Raw genomic sequence first — 19171 nt, 5'->3', positions numbered from 1 at the left:
ATTAAGGGGCTGTTAGCAGTGTTAATCACTGAGAAATGTAACTTACATTGATCATGCCACGACGACCATTCACGTTACTCTATACGACGTGTAATAATGTAGTACAAAGGAACTTGAGAATGAAGAAAACTTTGAAATGCTACTCACTAAATGGAGGACCTTATTACGCTTGGTGGCAGCACACAGTCTGGTTCTTAAAACAAATACTCCAGCAAATGGGCACAGCAGGATTATAACCTCAGCTGACCTGTAGGTTGCACGCTGTCAAATTCTCCTAGATCCGCGGCAAGGCCATATAGGGTGTGCAGCCAGGATTCGAACCGTGGTCACCTTGGTGAGAGGCGAGCGCTTTACGCACAAGCTACCCATGCCACGAATGATGGCGTTGCAAACACAAGAAAACACACACTAGGAAACACTAGAAACGCTAGAAAAAATGTTGAAGCAATTTAGAAACTTGACTTTATCACACAAATAAAGATCGTAAAAGGTGCAGTTTCGGAGCTGTACCAATCTCTGTTTATATTCACAAGTATCTCGTCGTTACAGCGCCCTCAATTGTTCAAAAATATGGTTAATTGACCTTGTCTATTTGCTGCCACCAAGTGTCAGAAAGGGCTCCCATTGTATTGTGCATCTCTGAACAAACCACTGCTATGAGTGGTTGCCGTGAATGTCATGTTCAGACCCTGACAGGCGAGATGATGGCCGTCTTGCTTCACCGTCCATCTGCACAACCAGCGTGTTGTTGATCTCACCCATGCGGAAACCGCAGGCCTGTTCCCGAATGGACTGGGTGGTGTTGCGCTCCGGCGTGATAAAGATGATGTAGCACTTGGGCAGAAACATGAAGCCCAGGATCAGATAGTTTGTCAGCACTACGGAGATGATCTGCATTAATGCCTGCAGCTTGCCGGTGGTGGAGAAGTAGGTGGGCAGGGACACCACCCAGATCACCATGTAGAACAGCATGGTCACCGTTATGTATCGTGTCTCGTGGAAGTTCTCCGGGATCTTCCTTGCCCGAAACGAGAACACGAAAATGATGCATGCCAAGATGGCGTTGTAACTGTACATGGCCACAAAGGCTAAAATGGCGCTGTCACACTGTACGTAAACCCTCGAGTTCGATATGTTCTGGTCCAGGAGTACCCTTGAGGGCTGGATGATGAGATAGACGGTGACAATGATTCCCTGGACCAGCATTAAGACATTGATGATCAGGACCTGCAGACCGGTACGTCGGAGCCGCGAGCGAAGCGAGAATCCACGCCACGTCGTGTCGAAGACGTCCAGTATCCGGCGCGTTTTCACCACAAAGATGGCCAGCACACCGGTGTTGTTGAGGCTGTGCAGGGCGATGCGGAAATTACACGACCATGCGACAGGCATGCCGATGTAGAGGAAAGGCTCCAGGAATGAGACGACCAGCAAGGTCAGGAGGCAGTAGCTGATCTCACGATTGGAGGCCCTCACGATGGCGGAATCGTTGTAGACCGTGAGCGTGACAAGCATCATTAGTGTACAGATCATGCCCAGACCACAGAAGCACATGACCACGACACTCACTGCCTCATCCCACTGTAGCACGTCAAGAGTTTTAGGATAACAGACAGATCGGTTCTGATCCGACCAGGTTCCTTGGGGACACTGCATGCACACAAGTTGTCCTGAAAGCGAGATTTGAAGGCAAAAAAGAGCATAAGATTAAGATAAATATTTCATCTACCTCGATAATTATAACATAACGGCGGAACACATTTGATGACATATTAAGTTACAAACAAGAGAGGAAAGTGATCAAAGTTAGTGAGCTAAGATTGAATTGGTGCAATTGAAACGGTTGTGTCGATAATATAGACATCAACTACAACAATTATCATTCATTTCAAGTGAGTTTTGGTGCTAATAATGACATTCGGGTTGTGGTTTGTGATTTGTCATACCTGGCGCGAACGCAAATTTCTGTCGACAAGGAATTTGCATTGAGAATTTGACAAAGTAGAGAATATTTCCAAACGAATGTTTCATGACGTCAGATTTGCATTTTGAGATGAAGATTCGGTATTAAGGAGCGGGTCGTGTGCAAATTGGAAGGGCTTAACAGGCCAACGTCAGAGCAAAACTCGACTTGTTGACGTCATGAAATTCGACTCGAATTCACAAGAAGTGGACTACAAATTCACCTCAAGTGTCGGTCTAGTTACCATACTTGTTAGTCTTGAGAAATGGTCTCCAGAGCGCGGGCAACTGACCAGTAAAATAATGTAACTTAAAAAAATCCGACGATTATTCTCGTACTACTTTGGAATGCAGAAAAACACCTGCAAGTTTTTTGTTCTACCTGTCGTATTTGTGAAGGAGCCTTCGGGACAGCGTGCGCACTGGAAGCAGCAAGTAGGCAAGCCATCTCGGCTGACCTTTCTGGTACCCGGCGGGCATGGTGACTGACACACACCTGCAGGAGGCTATAGACACCGACAAAAATCAAAATATGAATAATTTATTACTTACAGCAAATCAACTTTAAATAATTTGTGACATGCCTCAGTCTATAAGCCGGTAAACACAAATACAAAATATAAAGCGGCAAGCGTTTCTGTGTGTCATTGAAGATGTACTGTCCTTGCTGTTTTGAAATTAACGCCCCAAAAATTAGATTTTTTTAAAAATTGTTTATTGCCATTTTTCTAACGATGATGTGTTAGCTATTTAAATTTGAAATGAGACATCGACTGAAACATATACGAATCGGCCCAAGTTAAGTTGTTGAATAATTACTCTGCAAATTCCTAATTATTTGCGGCCTGACAATAGCTCAGTTCTCGAAGGGCTGTCTGGTGCCCGACAATAACTCAGTTCTCGGGCTGACTGGTGCCCCACAATAACTCAGTTCTCGAAGGGCTGACTGGTGCCCCACAATAACCAAGTTCTTGAAGGGCTGACTGGTGCCCGACAATAGCTCAGTTCTCGAAGGGCTGACTGGTGCCCGACAATAACTCAGTTCTTGGGCTGACTGGTGCCCCACAATAACTCAGTTCTCGAAGGGCTGACACAATAACTCAATTCTCAAAGGGCTGACTGGTGCCCCACAATAACTGAGTTCTTGAAGGGCTGACTGGTGCCCGACAATAACTCAGTTCTCGAAGGGCTGACTGGTACGTTTGTATTTATTTTTTTGTTAATTTACGAAAGGACAATTTTGCATGTTCTGGTTGAAATAATACTACATGTATAAAGGATCAGAAATTGTTTATAAAAGAGAAAAAAACACACATTTAAGGACGAACACAGACGTTACATATTGCAACTGCATATCGTGTTGATAGTTTCAGGACACGTGACGTAAACCAAAACGGTTAAGATAAGATGCTGTGTAGATTGTTACTCACAAAATTTGTTTTTCATTTTAATTTAAGAAAGGACCTTTTAATTATGGGTTCAGTGGAATTAAGGTTAATTCCATTCAGTAACACCTCTGTGTCACGGTAGTTCGATGTCGTTGGAAGTCGCTTAACCTTTGGGTTAATCACTTGGGCCAATTGGACGATAAAACAGGAGTGAAACACTGAAACTCTAGAATATAGTGGTCGTTAACTTTTCCCAGCGACGTTTCGGTTCCACGGGGTGTGCTTTGAAAGGGCAGAGCGCCGTCATGGCCAATTAGCTTTCAATTGGTCGGAGAGGGAGTAGCTATTTCAGAAGATTCATGCGCTTAGTAGGCCTACACTCATAAAACGCGCGCAGTTCCAACCGAACATGCAGTGTGTGTGTTTCATAGAGTGTAGGCATGTTTAGTACAAGCAGTAGACTGCATAGTAACCAGTCTACCTCAGCCATAAAGTCGGTTAAACTTTAAGCTATTGGAGCTGGTTAAATATAGGGAGAAAAGGTTTCCAAAACTCAACTTTTGACTGAAATTCTTATTTATACACATTTTGGGGAGGTATTTCAGTCTATAAGTATAACATACGTCAGACAAAACATTCGCTGCGACATTCGCCGCAGTTGAAATGAGTTCAACTCTCCCATCACAAGACTGCCGTCAGTAATTCATACCAAAAAAAGACCAGTTCAATTTCGAGCGACAAAAAGCAGTTGAATCCGCCGAAGAACATGTGCTGCTTGCTATTGGTTTAAGACTTACGCTTTCCATGATGTGCTGCCAAAATAGATTATGTAAAAGCTTTTGCTGTCGCACGATATTGCGAATCGATTATCGTACATTCAACTTAACCTACTAAACACGCGTGCATGTCAGGACAGGCAACTGCTTCATGCAACTGATATCTTATGGTTGGTATGCGCCTTGGATGACGACACCTCCCCTTTAGTTTGATTTGCTTGTTGTCCTGCATACTCATTATGTGTCACGCTTAACGCTGTGACACGCTTAACGCAAGCCACAGGTCAATCTGACAATCTACGCGCTGGTCGGTATCAAGCTTTAAATGGCCCACCATGGTACCTACTTGGTACTTGGTGGTTATCCTCCTGAATACTCCACGGGGAAGTCTAACAAGGAGGCCTTGGGGAAGTGGAACTAAATTAAATCCTAAAAGGTGTTGTGGTTTGGGGCGTATATGGTGTCTTGAGGGAGCTTGCTCCAATTCCGGATAGTTCTGGGTAGGAATGACTGCATATAGATGTCTGTCCTTGCTGCTGTCCTTGCATGTCCCGCCATTTTGAATCTGTGTTCAGACTATTTTGTCAGATACATTCAAATAAGCAACCAAAGCGTAGTACGATGATCAGGCAGTCAAGTGTGCAGAGCCACACGAATATCTGATATATCCTAGCATGCACATTTTATGCGAACCCGCGCGCCAGCCAAATCGGAGTCGACTTTAGAAACTGTGACATCATTTCGATCAGAAAATGTGGCCGCAGCTGTTGATTGGTCAACTTGGCTGCCATGTTTGTGTTATATAACAACGGTTTACGGAAGACCCGATAGAAGGCGTCCGCTAAATAGTCACAATCTGATGTCAATGGGTTTTCTTGTCTAGTATAATTAATCGCCGAACCTGCTCGCATATCATAGATCCTTGCTGTGCAAGGGGCTATTCCATAGACTGCCAAAGTGAGGTTTTCAGTTTAAAGCCATTGTATGGTATTTGAGGCCTTTTGTTTTTAAATCGGCATTTACAAAGGAGTACACTGGATCCTCGGTTTCAATGCTAATATGTCTATACCTGGGTAGGTATTACATTCACTGTGTGGACTTCCGAACAAAAGAGGTCCACATAAACCAGGTAGAGGCGACGCTGTGTGGACTTGGGCAAGTCCACACAGTGTTTCCCCATTTCTGGAAAACAGGTTTAGAGGCATTTTTGGGTAAGGTTTATCTGTGGCAAAATGAAGAGAACCACTAAAGGGGATCACAGAAAAATATTGGGTTGAAAGAGTTTTCACAGTTTGAGAAAAATGAGTTTTTTCACTGTTTTTTTTCTTAACTACACGAAACCAAGGGAATGTCCACACTTGGTATGTAACGTAAACATGTGTGTTCATGTTTGTGTATCTCACTGCCATTCATGCCAATGCGCGTCCAGATTTCGAGATTTCAACAGTCACGCAAACAATGCAGACGTCGGGACGGGTCCAGAATTGTAAAGGCGAGGGCCAACCCGTACTGTAAATTTTAAAATTGTCTGTTGAACGCGTGAGAGGCCTGTGTAGATAGGACATTAAAAGATAAAAGATTCAATGCTTCATCATGATACAAATTTGGTTACCACCAAGGGCCTGTACTAAATAAATCTCATGGCGAAACCGTATGGTTTAGGTGCCATGGGACAGCCTAATATTTGTTTGTAAACGACGATAATGCCACAACTATACATTATGATTGGTTCATCACATCTGAGCTTTTGTTTCTAGGGATCTAGAAAAATAATGTCAGTTCCATCCAATCAAGCCATTAGTCTACGTGACCTGATTCCACTACTCCTCGTTAGAAGAAAAAAACCAAGGACTGTTTTTCCTTTGCTTTTGATGATGATGACTTTGGAGAAGATGTCAGGATTCCGACGTCCCGGGACAAAAAGCCCGCGAGGAGGAAAAACGAACCCCACTCTCGAGTCCCTCCCTTTCATCTCTTTGTGTCCGCGCCTAAGCCATCTAATCTGGTCATCTCCACGGGTCAAATGAAGCTACAAGAGGGGCCCCCTGATAAGCCCCGGCCCTTCAGGTGATATGTTAGCGCCGAGCTACTTCCCAGAAATGAATAATGACGGATAGATTCATCCTCATTTGCCCTGCCATCCCGAGCTGTCTTTTTCCATTTCCTGTTTTTTCATCTTACTTAACTTCAACAGATGCACCGCGTTGTCTAAATGTTTAAACAGTAAACCCTTAAACATGGAAAGGTATTACTCAAAAAGTTCGCTGGCATGAAATAAAATTTCTGCATTTTAAATTTATATCCATTTTGTAATACATTACGTTAATGACTGTTAATAGTCCAGGAAAAAAACACTGTTGTGATCACCCTCAAGGCACTTAATCGTCTTGAGCTTACCGGCTACTTATATTCCTAATGTCTTAGATCTACTTGCCGTCTTCTATGTCTTTGAAATGAATCATGCAAACACGGTACAAATAATCGAATGATACTGTAAAATAATATAAGAAGGCTGCCTACGCCACTTAGAGTCCCATACGACAATTTGGTCCATCATGTAATTTTGCCCTGAATACAATTACGGCAAGCATTATTTGTTTTAACAACTGAGTGTAGCTCAAGTCCTCAAACGAATTGTCTTGCACGATATGTCAGCACTCAAATTTACAAGAGAAACCTGCATTTTTGTCATACGAAATTACTCTTACCTGTTTTATAATACATTTTGCCTGGTCTATGTATAAGAAATGATAGATAGGTCAGAACGAAGGCTGCTAAAATCTTAAAATAAAAGTGTCAGGGAATTTTGTTTATAGTTTTCTTGTTTAATTTTTATGTTTTTTTTGTTTTGTTTTCTTCTATTTTTTTTTTTGGGGGGGGATTTTGGGGACTATTTTTTTCTCGAGCCGGATATCAAGTATCAAGCAACATTGTACCCTATATTTATAATTTCACCACGAATTGAGACCAAATTGTAAGTTGAAACGCACAACATCAAGTTGCGGTCGATAAGTATTAAGATGAACTGACAGTTGACTATTAATGTATGCGCTTTAATGTGTTGCGGAGTGCGGACGGACTTAAAAACTGGACTAAAGTGATTTTTGAAAGCCTGTGATGACAGCACCACTCGTCAAGGGGTGGATTTAATTTTTCTGCACATTTCCTCTAAAACGGGCTGCCATCTTCAGTTTGTGAAAATTTAGTAATGGGATACACTTGGCATCTCGTTGTTTATCATTCATTTTGTGCGAACTTTTCTTCAGACTTCAAGGATGTGCTATAAATTTGGGGTCCTATTCACATTCATGACACTTATTGACTTTCAAGTAGAAGCCCAAGCCCATATGAGACATTTTCTTTTTTATGTTAGATTTTTTTTGCTGCTGTCGTTGTAGCTGCTCAGTGCCACTCTTAGCTTTTGTTGTTGAGTTTGATAAGTTGTTGCCTTTTTGTGTGTGTGTTTTTCCTTTGCTGACCGTACTTTTTTCGGTGTACGGTTGTTACTTTGTTGTTAATCATTTTTGCTGGTCAATTTACAGTCTGTTGGCCAGGAAGGGGGGGGGGGGGTCGGACGACCTCCCCCCACACTCCCCACCCCGCCCCTTTCAATCGACCGCACTGAGGTCCATTTTTTTCCGGCGCGAGTAACATTTGAGTTTTTCTCAAAGTCCATGTTTCTCGATTTCCATGGGTAATCAATTGTGTATGAGATATGAAAAGGTCCAATTCAACGGTAAAAACGACCTTCCCCTCACACCTGCAGGCTGGCTAGGGCCCTGATTTAAGATAATCCTGAAAACAGCCGTAGGCCTGATGCATTTCAGATATCTCAAAAGATATTCTTTGTTATGTCAATGTTGTGACCATGGACGCACAAAAGGCTTATTCTTGCCAATAATGGGAAATGCAACACCATAATCTTCTGAACTCAATCCGTGCAATTTGGTTTCATGACACATCCGCGATTTATAGCGAAGCAATAAATTCTGGTGAATAACAGGGACTAGAGGTGGATTTGAAAGTAGAGTCGGTCTCGGGGAAAAAATCTGCTGCTATCCGATGATCACAGGGCCAGGGAAAAACACTTGATTCATAGTCAGTGCCGAGACAACATTTGCTTTCAACTTCTATATCCGGACACAGAGACATATTTTGTGTTTCATCGAGCCGGCGGCTGTTTCCATCAATGCATCGGGTTTCTTGTTAGTAGATTTGCTCCACGGCAAAAAAACACCCGCTTGTTTTTCCCCGCCCCGTATCTCGCGTCAAATCACTTCACTCCTGTGTTTTGTTGTCGGCCGTTATCAGTAAAGTGGCCACTTGTTGCAAAGCGTGGGCACTTTGGCGACAAATCAGAAATGTCAACATTCACACTTTAAAGGTAGAGTATTTACCCTATTAGGACCGGGATGGGATACAGTAACCTTTTTAGTGATAGCCCCGGAGCGCATGGTCTGATCAGCATTACGTTCGGTGACTTTTTCTGAACTTTTCTTAAATTTATTGATGGTACCAAAATGAAGCCCTTTTTCAATATAAAAAAATGGAAATATGCCTTTTTGTGGTTTCAAAACCTGTTTTATTTGCAGCAACCTACCAAATATTTACTTTAGAATTTCGTGGTCACATGATCAACTGGAGTTGATGCCGGGTATCCAATATGGCTGCCATTAGCGCGAAAGGCTGCGTCTCATTTATAATATTACCACAAGTACTTCATTACGGTTGCTTTCGGTTGAAAAAACAAATCAATTTTGGAACATAATCACGAAAAAAAAAAGATTTCCTCTTAAAACAAAAGTATAGCCATAAGAAAAGACATAGTAAAGTTATAACCAACTGTGGTTTGAATTGATGCATATTGATCCCAAATATATTTGTACTAAATCTGAAAGCATTTGAATGAAAAATGCTGTTTTCATCCCAAAATGGGCAAAAGATAGTAAAGCGCCCTATTATATAAGGGGTCTACCAGATGTTCCCCAATACCGTTGTTCCCCGAAATCCTTAGGATTAGGGTTAGGGTTATATGGTAAAGATTCCTGGGAACATCGGTTTTGGGGAACAAAGGTATGCACCCCTCTTATATGTATCCACATTACAACGGAATGACATCATATTACAGTGTAATATGGCCACCTTAAATTACAGCAATTTTTTTGAAAATTCGGCCGAAGCATACAACAAGACCCCAAACTACCCCTGTATTGATAGAGTTATTGATCAAATTAAACCCACTTTGTGTTTTCGCCGGTATAACGAAGCTTTTGCACAATTTTAGGGATCATGACAGCTACTTCCCGTGTTGATCCTGTTAAGAGAATACTTCTCGATTCTCGAACTGAAGCTGTCAAACCAGACATCAGTCCATACGAACGAACGAACGAACGAAGCTTTTCATATGCAGTATATATAATTAAAGATACGTCAATTAAATGTTAGGTTAAAACAATTCTACAGTCCATTCAATTGTTAAATCCACCAGAAAATAAGGCTCATTTAATTTGAATCGATGTCATTTAAGTTGAAGTATTCAACCTAGTCATTGGAATTCTTTCGAATCGACGGTACATTTTAAAAACCAGTCTATTCAATCAACTACTAAATATCAGCTAGTTCTAAAAGTACAATACTAAATTCAACTGTTGAACGCGAAAAGGTAAAGTCATTCGAATAAAAGCAATTTAAAGTGCTAGTTTTTTTTTTAAAGACCTTAGGTGTGGCGGCCATCTAAGAAGGACATATTTTGTTATTTGTTTAATTCAGTAGACAATGACCGCACAAACAATTCACTCATGCATACCCAATCAAAACAAAGGCATTGCACTCTAAAGTAGCTGCTACGCATAGTGCATATTGCTGTTATCAAAAAAATAAGGCCCAGAAATGCGCAACGAGGGGAGAGGTATACACTATAAAAACGTTGGGCATTAAAACGTTGGATAAAGCTAAATTGTCCAGAAGTTGGTGATTTTTAGTGAAGATGTTGGTAATTTTTCATAATATTAACCCAACACCGGGTGCTCTAATTTGGTGATAGACATCAGACAAAAATTGTAGAAAATTTGACAAGATCATCGTAACTTCCTTACCCAAACTGAGTTGGGTATGTTTTGTCCTCTCAATTGGGTAACATGGGCATTAAAACGTTGGTTAAAGCTGAATTGTTCAGATGTTGGTCCTTTTTAGTGAAGATGTTGGTCTTTTTTCCATAATATTTACCCATATCCGGGTGCTCTCATTTGGTGAAAGGCATTAAGACAACAATTGTTGTAGGACATTTGAACCCAACCCCCATATTGATTTTCGGAGGCCAAGTGTCCGGAGATAACAACCCTGTCTACATTTCAGAATTAATTCTTTATGAAATCCACACTGCGAAAATTCCTGGATCCGCCCAATATTGGGTATGTTGTCCTCTCAGTTGGACATGTCACAGGCATATTATCGATGCCACAATATTAGTTGGCAACAACATGACCATCAATAAGTGCAAATTTTGAAGCGGACCATTTTACATTTAACCGCATGGCACAGAGCTCATAAAGTGGCCGTAATGTGCTGAATAATACTGTGATAAATTTATGATGCTCGTTTTGACATAATGTGATGTAGGACGTGAGCCCAAGCGATAACTGTGAATTTATATGTGTTTCTTGACAACTATATCACTGCAAAAATGTTGGGTAAAACACTGCTGGGCAATGTAATTTTACCCAACATTGGTTTGAAAATACCTCATTGTGAGTTGATTTGGGTAACAATTTTCCAACTTTTGGGAAAAATTTGACCAAGAGTTTAACCTTTTGAATTGTTGACCAACACTGGTCTACATACATATCAACTCATTTGCCCGTCGTTTTTACAGTGAGGTATGAAAAATGTGAAAATAAGCCTGACAAATTTTCTTGAAATCATAGTTGACCGTAAAATGTGATAATAGACTTTATAAACGTTGGCGAAAAGCCAGTGACCACTTTATGAGAACTTACGAGACACCAATGTTGTTGAAGTATAGTTGACCATTAATTGATTGAGTAAATGTTCCATGTATTGATCAAATCCAACTTGCCATCTAATTGTGTAAGATAATTTGACCAATAAAATTGAAAGTTTTAAGTGGCCAATTAAATGGGAAAGGCTGTCTAATCATCAGCTGGTAATTTATATTTTACCCATCTTCTGGTCAAAATGGCCTGCCAATGAGAATTGGTCATTAAGTGACCAAAAGTTGGGAAGTTGATATTTACACCAATTTAGGGCAAGCAGTTGGTCCAGAAATGCCCATTTTTTTTTACAGTGTAGGATTGTCAAAACCCGTCCTTGTTTTGTCTTTGTTGTTGGGTATTTTCCTTTTACGCGTTAATTTATTCACGCGTTAACTTTCTCCGTTGTAATGACGTATTGAACTTCCCGCCAATTAACACCCAGTATTATTCCGCGCACAGTTGCGTTTCAAACAATAGCCTTCAACAGCATTCATGAGCATTCAACGCACCAGGCGTTGCGCACGGTTTGGTGAAATTGGGACAACTTCCGTAACACTTTAAAAATGCAGGCCATGGTTATTGACGCTGAAACGCATGTACATTTGGCGTGTTTGATATAGAAAATGGGTAGAAACGATCGAGATTCAGTATAGACCAGAGTAACCAGAGAGAGATAGAGAGAGAGTATGATAGTGCTAAATGGATGAGGTGTAGACCGATGACTTGATCCAGGGTACCTGATACATCGGTGAATTATCCGTTACCGGGAGTCGGTTTGAGCAAGTGCGGCAAAAATTGTATTATCTGTCAGTGCCGAAATCCATCAGCTCTGTTATAGAGCTTTAGTCCGGTTTTGCAGAACCCAGGACTTCAACTTCGGTTCAGTGTCCCCTGTGTAGGCGATCATAGCCAATATTAAACTGCCGGTATATTGATTGATTCCCTCTTTATGGACCACTTGTACTCCCCATTTCCCGGCATTATAGTCAAAACCAAATCCCAGACGACATCATAAAGGAGCAATTCTCTCCGGTTCTGGTCGAAAGCAGCATGAAAAATGAATCAATAAATTATCTCGTAAAAACCGCCTTCCTTTAATTCCCAGTGGAATTAACGGAAGGAAGAGCCCGGTACATTGAAACCAAAGCCTCGCCGTGGGCCAGGAAATGCGAGGAGATATTCGCGCCACATGTAGCTGCAGCACGAACAAAACTGGAATGAAGCCCGGTGTGTGCCTTATATTTTCCACGATTTTTAAATATATTTACTCTAATAATTTCAAACGTGTTCGTTGGGAACAACATTTATTGATAAGTTAACGCAGTGTGGTCTTTGTTTGTTTTTGTAACCATTGTATAGTGCGTGGGTGCAATGGAAATGCTTTACCCAAACTGTAATAGCGGTTTCAATAATAGCGGTTTCATAATGACATCGCGCTCTGTTTACATGTGCACTTTCCTATGGAAGCTGATTGGCTCTCGTCTCCACCTGACTGCCGTAAGAAAGCAATTATCGACACAAAGCCTGATGTCATTATGGTTTGAGTCCATTTAGTGCAAGTTACCCCGACCATATGATTACTTTGCAGGAGTCACTTTTCATCAGGCAGAACACCAACCTTAAAGTCGTGGTTCGCAATGCGCCAGCAGGTAGTCATATAGGGCAACTGTGTCCTCTCTTCGCCAGCGGCGGCGGAATGCTTTTCAAACTGGGGGCATCACCAAAAAGGGGTCCCAGTGCTAAAAAAACCCACTTTCTTTCGGGGTGCAAGAGGAGACGTTCACATTGCAAGGAATACATTTGTACATGTTACCCGGAACAGAATTTACTAACAACATTGATATACACATTTAAAAATGTTTGCGTTCAAAATTTAACCAAAACACATCTTAATTGCCTTACTCAAAAAATTACAGTGTCTATTCCAGAAATAGTCTCAATATAGCCGTATTGTTCTCGGGAAAAAAAGTAATTTATCACTTGGAAAGCCCTTCGGCCTCAGGCACACCCCCGGCAGTTACCTCTCTGGGGCCGAACTTGAATTGGACTAGTAAGGCCCATGCAAAGGGGCCAATTTTTTTATCGTGAGAGGGACACTGTTGCTTTGATGGCCAGTTTAGTGACCATTTTATTCGCGTGAGGAGCACGATTGTTTTTACCGGCCAGTTTTACATCTTGAGAGGGGCACAGTTTTAATGTTGCGAGCGGGGCACTAAATTGTGCTTTCGAGGGGCAGTTTTTCCATCTCGATAAGTTATCGCGAGAGGAGCACTATTTCCCATCTCAAAAGGGGCACAATTTTATTGTTGCGAGAGGGGTGTTTGTGCTTTCGGGGAACGTTTTCCATCTCGAGAAGGTGCACAATCTTGTTAATGTGAGAGGGGTACTTGTGTTTTTGAGGGGCAGTTTTGCATTACAAGAGAGGAAACAATATTATTTGTAGCGCGATCGTATGCTTTCACATGTGTGAATTTGAGGGGCAGTTTTGTTTTCCTCTCGAGGGGTCACAATATGACCGCGAGAGGGGTACTTTTGTTGGCCTGGGAAAACCTGGTGGGGGGGGGGGCAAGTGCCCCCCCCCCCTCCCCAGTTCCACCGCCCCTGCACTTCGCTCTTACCCCTGCCCTGCAGACAGGACGCTGGAAAGGGCTGATCTCTTTGAGCTCTCATTGGATAGATCTTGCGTGACCTGTGACGTAGCATGCAGCGTACAAACGCGCTATCATACACATGTAGCGCGTGCTGGCTGCATGCGAAGGTCAGACAAGTTAGTCATAGTGCCATCAGTACTTTCATCACAAGATTCTGTGAAGCGGCATCAGCCTTTCCCAGCGCTCTGTTTCCAGGGCGGGGAGTGCGAGCGAATGGTCTCTCGTCCCCAACGCATTGTCCAAGGGCGCTGGTGAGGTAACCTGAATCTGTTGGAGCTCTCATTGGATACATTTGTATAACTATGTGACGAGGGCCCAGCACTTCTTGTGCGCACGACTCATGCGCAAAAAAAAAAATACAAGTACATTGTCGCAATCGCAAGCAAGTGACCTACCAACAATGCTTGCGACGTCTTCGATTCCTTCCCAGATTTGTTTGGGGAAGGGATAGGCGGTCACAAACGCACATGGCTGGGCGGTTGGGACCAGCGATGGCAACAGTGTTGTTTACTTACCAAGTCAATATTGGTGTCGTCATCGTACCAACGGCTTCTCGACTCGTTCATGTACAACACGCCGTCCTTGTGGATTCCAATTTCGACAAACCGGACAATCTGACAGTCGGGGTCTGGCACCTCGTCGTCCTCACACCTGTGCCACTGGATGACCTTGAAGGTATCCATGATCCCACCGTCCCTGTTGAACGACACATGCCGGCCGATGCCGCCGACGGTGAAATTCACCGCCATGAGGTATTTCATGAGCTGCCAGGATTTGATGCGTCGCACTGAAGGACACCTTCCGTCGGCCAGTAAGCCCTGGGACTCCTTACACCTCTCGATATCCGCTAAAGCCTGTGCCACAGCGTACACTGCAAGATACACGCGGTATATGGACGGGGACACGGCGGACTTCGCTATCTTCTCATTTTCCAGGAGCGTATGACGAGCGCAAGTGCGTGAAGACTCCCAGTCCTCCAGGGACCCGATCTCGCAACCGAATTCCCCCTCCCAGATCTCCCGTAGCCAGGGATCATCTTTGAACTCCTCCAAGAAGGGGTTGAGTCCTCTCAGGTACGTCTGGAACCCAGGCACCTCTGTGCTCTCCACGGTTACCATCAGGACGTTAGCCATGATGCGGAAATCTCGGGCGGCAATATCCGTCCAGGTATCCGTGCTGATCCAAGTTAAGGCTGAAAAAGCAAACAAAATAATGTTCCAACATTATACCAAATGATTAACGCTCTTGAATTGATTAACTCGCAATATTATGTAAACGAGGCTCAAGCCAATGGCAATTGGTCTTTATCATATCATGCTGCCACCATTTCAGTCATGTTTGCTGTATCCCAAAACACGACTAAATGATGTTTGTTGTGTGCAAAAAAGGAACCAGACTATTTTTCCTTCCAGCCGCGCTTTGGTTACGTTGATTTGAATAGGGACAAAACAAGATGGCCGCAACGTGATTATGGTCTATTGGGCACTCATTAACACTTTTGAACTTTTCTTCTAATAGACCTTTCACAGCTGAAGTCAGATCTGAGGACAGGTCCTTTGTTCCTCTGTGATATGTATTACGAATTGTACTCTTATTGTTAATGAATTTAAATAAGAAAACCCAATCCTCAGCGAGGGCTAATTATGCATAAACGTAGGTGCAAAGTGATCACAGAAAATTACATAATATTTAATCCTGCTTATCAATGGGTTATCTTCATTAAGCTTCTATTTCAGTAATACCTTATTCCTGACGATGTCTATTCGTTTGGATTTCTTTAATTTTGTATACCGCTATGGGTGTGGAGTATTTAAAAAAGCTAAAGGAACTTTCAGTTCGTCCGTACATATTTCGCCCACGAATGGAAAATAATTAACTGATCCACTTTCGATGAAGGAACTCGGTTTTGCCAATTTCCGCGGAGTCACCTGCTGATTAATTGAGCACGGTTGCGACTCCTTAAGGCAAGGACATAGGAGCATCGGCTTAGGATCAAGTCTCTGCCGGTCAGAGATAGTATTTTGTTTATCACTAGTCCTTCGGACAGCCTGACGCCCCACCAAGTGAGTTGGGTGAACCGTTGCTGATCCGCGGTCCCAGGTTGCTTTAATTGTTGATAGTATCCCGGTGTCATCCCTAGTTCGGGGCTGTTCACCCCTTCCGTCAACGATGTTGATGGGTCTCTGGAGAGAGATATGTCTCGAGGAAGTGATCCAGGGTACGCCTGGATGGGACACGGCTGATTACTCCCTCAGATTTCTAGGTCAGATAACAATCCCGCGGCTAATTTATTGTCCCTGGCTATTTCTTTTTATCCTCTCAGCTGGAACTCTCAGTTGAATACGCGGAGCTTTCAATCCGTAAATGGAGAAGAACAACCCATTTTCGTTGTGAGGCAGTTATTTTAATCTTACTTTAATAACTAGCGTGTTCGATTACTTCCCCTGCGCTTACTCGTGCAAGCGCGGCTACGTTCGATTTAACTCTCATATGACTTCTCAGGCTTACTCGAGCCTGGCCTGAGTAACCGACCAGCTGAGCCGTTTACTTGGGTAAGTATCACACAAGGCCATGCTAATACATGGCTGCCACGTCCGGCGATGCGCCAGTGGTAGGAAGTTCAAAAACGAAAATTTGTATCCAAATTACTCTAGACTCCACGTACATGAGCGTGCCAAAAAAGTGCGACATACAGAAAACAAATAATTAAAACTGTTAAAAAAACATTTAAAAATGTTTTTTTTTCTCCAATGAAATATATATTACATTAACGCCTATTTCTCAATCCAGTGAGTATTAAGTCAAACACGCTCTATTAACTCTTTAAGTAAGTTGGATGAACTCTTTAAGTAAGTTGGATGTAAACAGCACATAAGTAAAAATAAAAGGGCACAAATGAATCGAGGGCAAATTTCCGGAATTAACTCTAACACGATTCTTTCTAAAAATTACCTTTCTAAATTTGCAGCACATTCAAGACCTCGCAACTGCAAAGTAGAACATTTCTGACAAATAGTATCTTTCTTAGCTGTGTATATGTATATGTCCTTGCTTAGAGGATACTGGAAAAACATTCGAAAATGTTATATCCGAAAATATTCTATTTTATCTTACAGTTGGATATTTAACATGGACGTTTACGCAGAACGTCAGAGTGAATGCTTCCCGCAATATATTTCAAATTGCATGGCGCTTCAATGGTTAGCGCTGATCCAGTCCTTGTCTCAGTCTTGAAGAAGTGCACGTCTGCCCATTCCGTGAGCAGAAATTGAAAGTTACCTGATTAACCTGAGACCTTCGCGTCAAAAGTATTTTGACGTACTATTCCATTACTAGTTAAGTCTCTCAATTTCGAAGCAAATCGTCAAGATTTATAGAAGATAAGACTTTCTGACTCGGTATGAGTCGCTTCATATACGGGGGTTGACAGCTGCAGCTGTGCATATAAAAAATATAAAAAATAAAAAAATCTGATCGCGTTCACCTGGTAGCGGCAAATGAAAACTGCGATATTCAATCTTGCATGCGTTGAAGTCAAACGTCAACGTGGTAAGCGATCCGTCCAGCCTCATCTATAATGACAATTTTCAACACCCGAGTTCTTATCCGAAGGGGGTAGTGGATTGCATATTCGCGCTTTGCATTCTAGAGCAAGCCACTTCTCAATTTCCTTTCTGCTCTCTCTCTCGCCGAAGTGCGTGACATTTGGATTGCTACCCCAATGACTCCAAACAGATTCGATTATCAAATATGAATGTAATTTAAACTTGGAAAGAATTAATCATTATCTCTCCAACTTAGGCTTGTCGAGGTTGACATTTAACTTTACTTCGCGAGTGAGTGTCAAGACGACGTATTAAATATGCATAACACTTATTTTGTCACACACGAGGAAAATATCTTAATGGCCTTTGATCACCAGGTATCGGGGTCAAAGCCACTGGCTCTTCCTGAAGATGTCGCACCGGGGGAATAAACTCTCAGATCGACTTCTCCCAAAAGTGCACTTTTCAACACCATCAGGACTGATAGGAGATACCAAGCTATCCCGTTGGGAGGCAGACGAAACGGGCGTCAATGACTCCACTTTGGTCGCTGACTGATTCAGATGTTATCGAGCGCATACGATTTTGGAGTGAATGCTGGGTGAATCGACAATGATGTGTTGGAACTAAAGTGTGAATGTTGAAGTGGCGTCATCCTTGGGTCAACCGTTCGATATTGAGAAGGAGCTGCTCGGGTATCCTGAAGCCGTGATGCAGACACACTTTTGTTCGGTACCGATCGGAAATTAGACAGGGCAAAGAGATATGTGAAAAGACGCTAACATGCATGACATTTCTAGTTCCGACAGTCATTAGTGAAAGGCACGTGAGTGAGAATGTGACTTGGAAAAGACTGAATGCCTTATGAGTGTCTGAAATGGTTCCAGAACGTCAATTACTAATACAAACTATGATTCTCTGTGTTATAGTATCTGTTAAAAATTGATTAAATCAATAACTTTACAAACGGTTTCCCGACAATGACGGCAAAAAATGTTCTTCTCAATGTATTTGCTTTCCTAAAATACACGCTTCGGACATTTCTAAACGTCGAGCAGTTTAGAAATAGCTCGACTTAGTACGGCAGTCACGCTGACCGTCAAGCTTAGTCGAACAAGTGCACATTACAAATTTAAAACAAATTCAAGTAGCTCGACTTAAAAGGTCACCTGAGACTCAAGAGGCACTTTTCACAGGCAACTTGGAGGCAACCAAATGCACGCCAAGCTAAAGTTGAGCAAATAATCATCAAACACAACATACAACCAACAATACCTAGTCATGAAAAAACTACCATAAATAATATTTGCAACAGGGACACCTGCTAATGAAGACAACTTTCAAAACCTTAAATGATCCAACAATGAATTGGTAAACCTTTGCAATGTTGTGTCATTTGAAACCGTCCATGACGACATAGCTTCAAAAATGACGTGATGACACGTCTTCCCGACTTCGTGGTGTGAGGTATATTCATGCCAGGGTGCTCGCGTGACTCTTCTCGTCCATTCAAATGTCTGTACGTTTGATACAGCACCGAATAGGTTTTAAACACTTTTCCGGTGTCACATGAAATTTGGGCTCCTATGAATAATTGTGCACCCTTTCCGTTACTACCAATAATTTGGCTCGGGCAATAATCAGCGTCTAGGCCCCCAAAACGTACTTGGTTAAAACCGGCCAAGCACGCATCGAGGTCCCTAAACGCAAACTCGTTCTCTCTATCAGAAGCAATAGGGGTATCATGTTTCAGAAAACGGCTCGTCTTTATTTGCAGCCTTGCCTTCGTGACTCCCCCACTGGATAACATTTGGATATTTCGTTTGCAGAAAGCTGTGGTAAATTTCCGGAGGCTAA

General features: G+C 42.4%; 1 protein-coding gene across 1 annotated transcript; it reads right to left on the bottom strand.

Moving 5' to 3' along the window:
- Positions 1–450: 450 nt before the first annotated feature.
- LOC119722223 (extracellular calcium-sensing receptor-like) lies at positions 451–17341 on the bottom strand. Its single transcript, XM_038192269.1, has 4 exons — positions 17254–17341; positions 14285–14961; positions 2345–2468; positions 451–1670 (listed from the first exon to the last, which is right to left on the bottom strand). The coding sequence occupies exons 1-4, from the start codon at positions 17339–17341 to the stop codon at positions 655–657; spliced, it is 1905 nt and encodes a 634-aa protein (XP_038048197.1). The 3' UTR covers positions 451–654.
- Between the last annotated feature and the right edge of the window lie 1830 nt (positions 17342–19171).

This window comes from Patiria miniata, unplaced genomic scaffold (assembly GCF_015706575.1).
Source record: "Patiria miniata isolate m_02_andy unplaced genomic scaffold, ASM1570657v1 HiC_scaffold_14, whole genome shotgun sequence".
Classification (NCBI taxonomy): domain Eukaryota; kingdom Metazoa; phylum Echinodermata; class Asteroidea; order Valvatida; family Asterinidae; genus Patiria; species Patiria miniata.
This window is presented reverse-complemented; position numbering and strand designations above follow the sequence as displayed.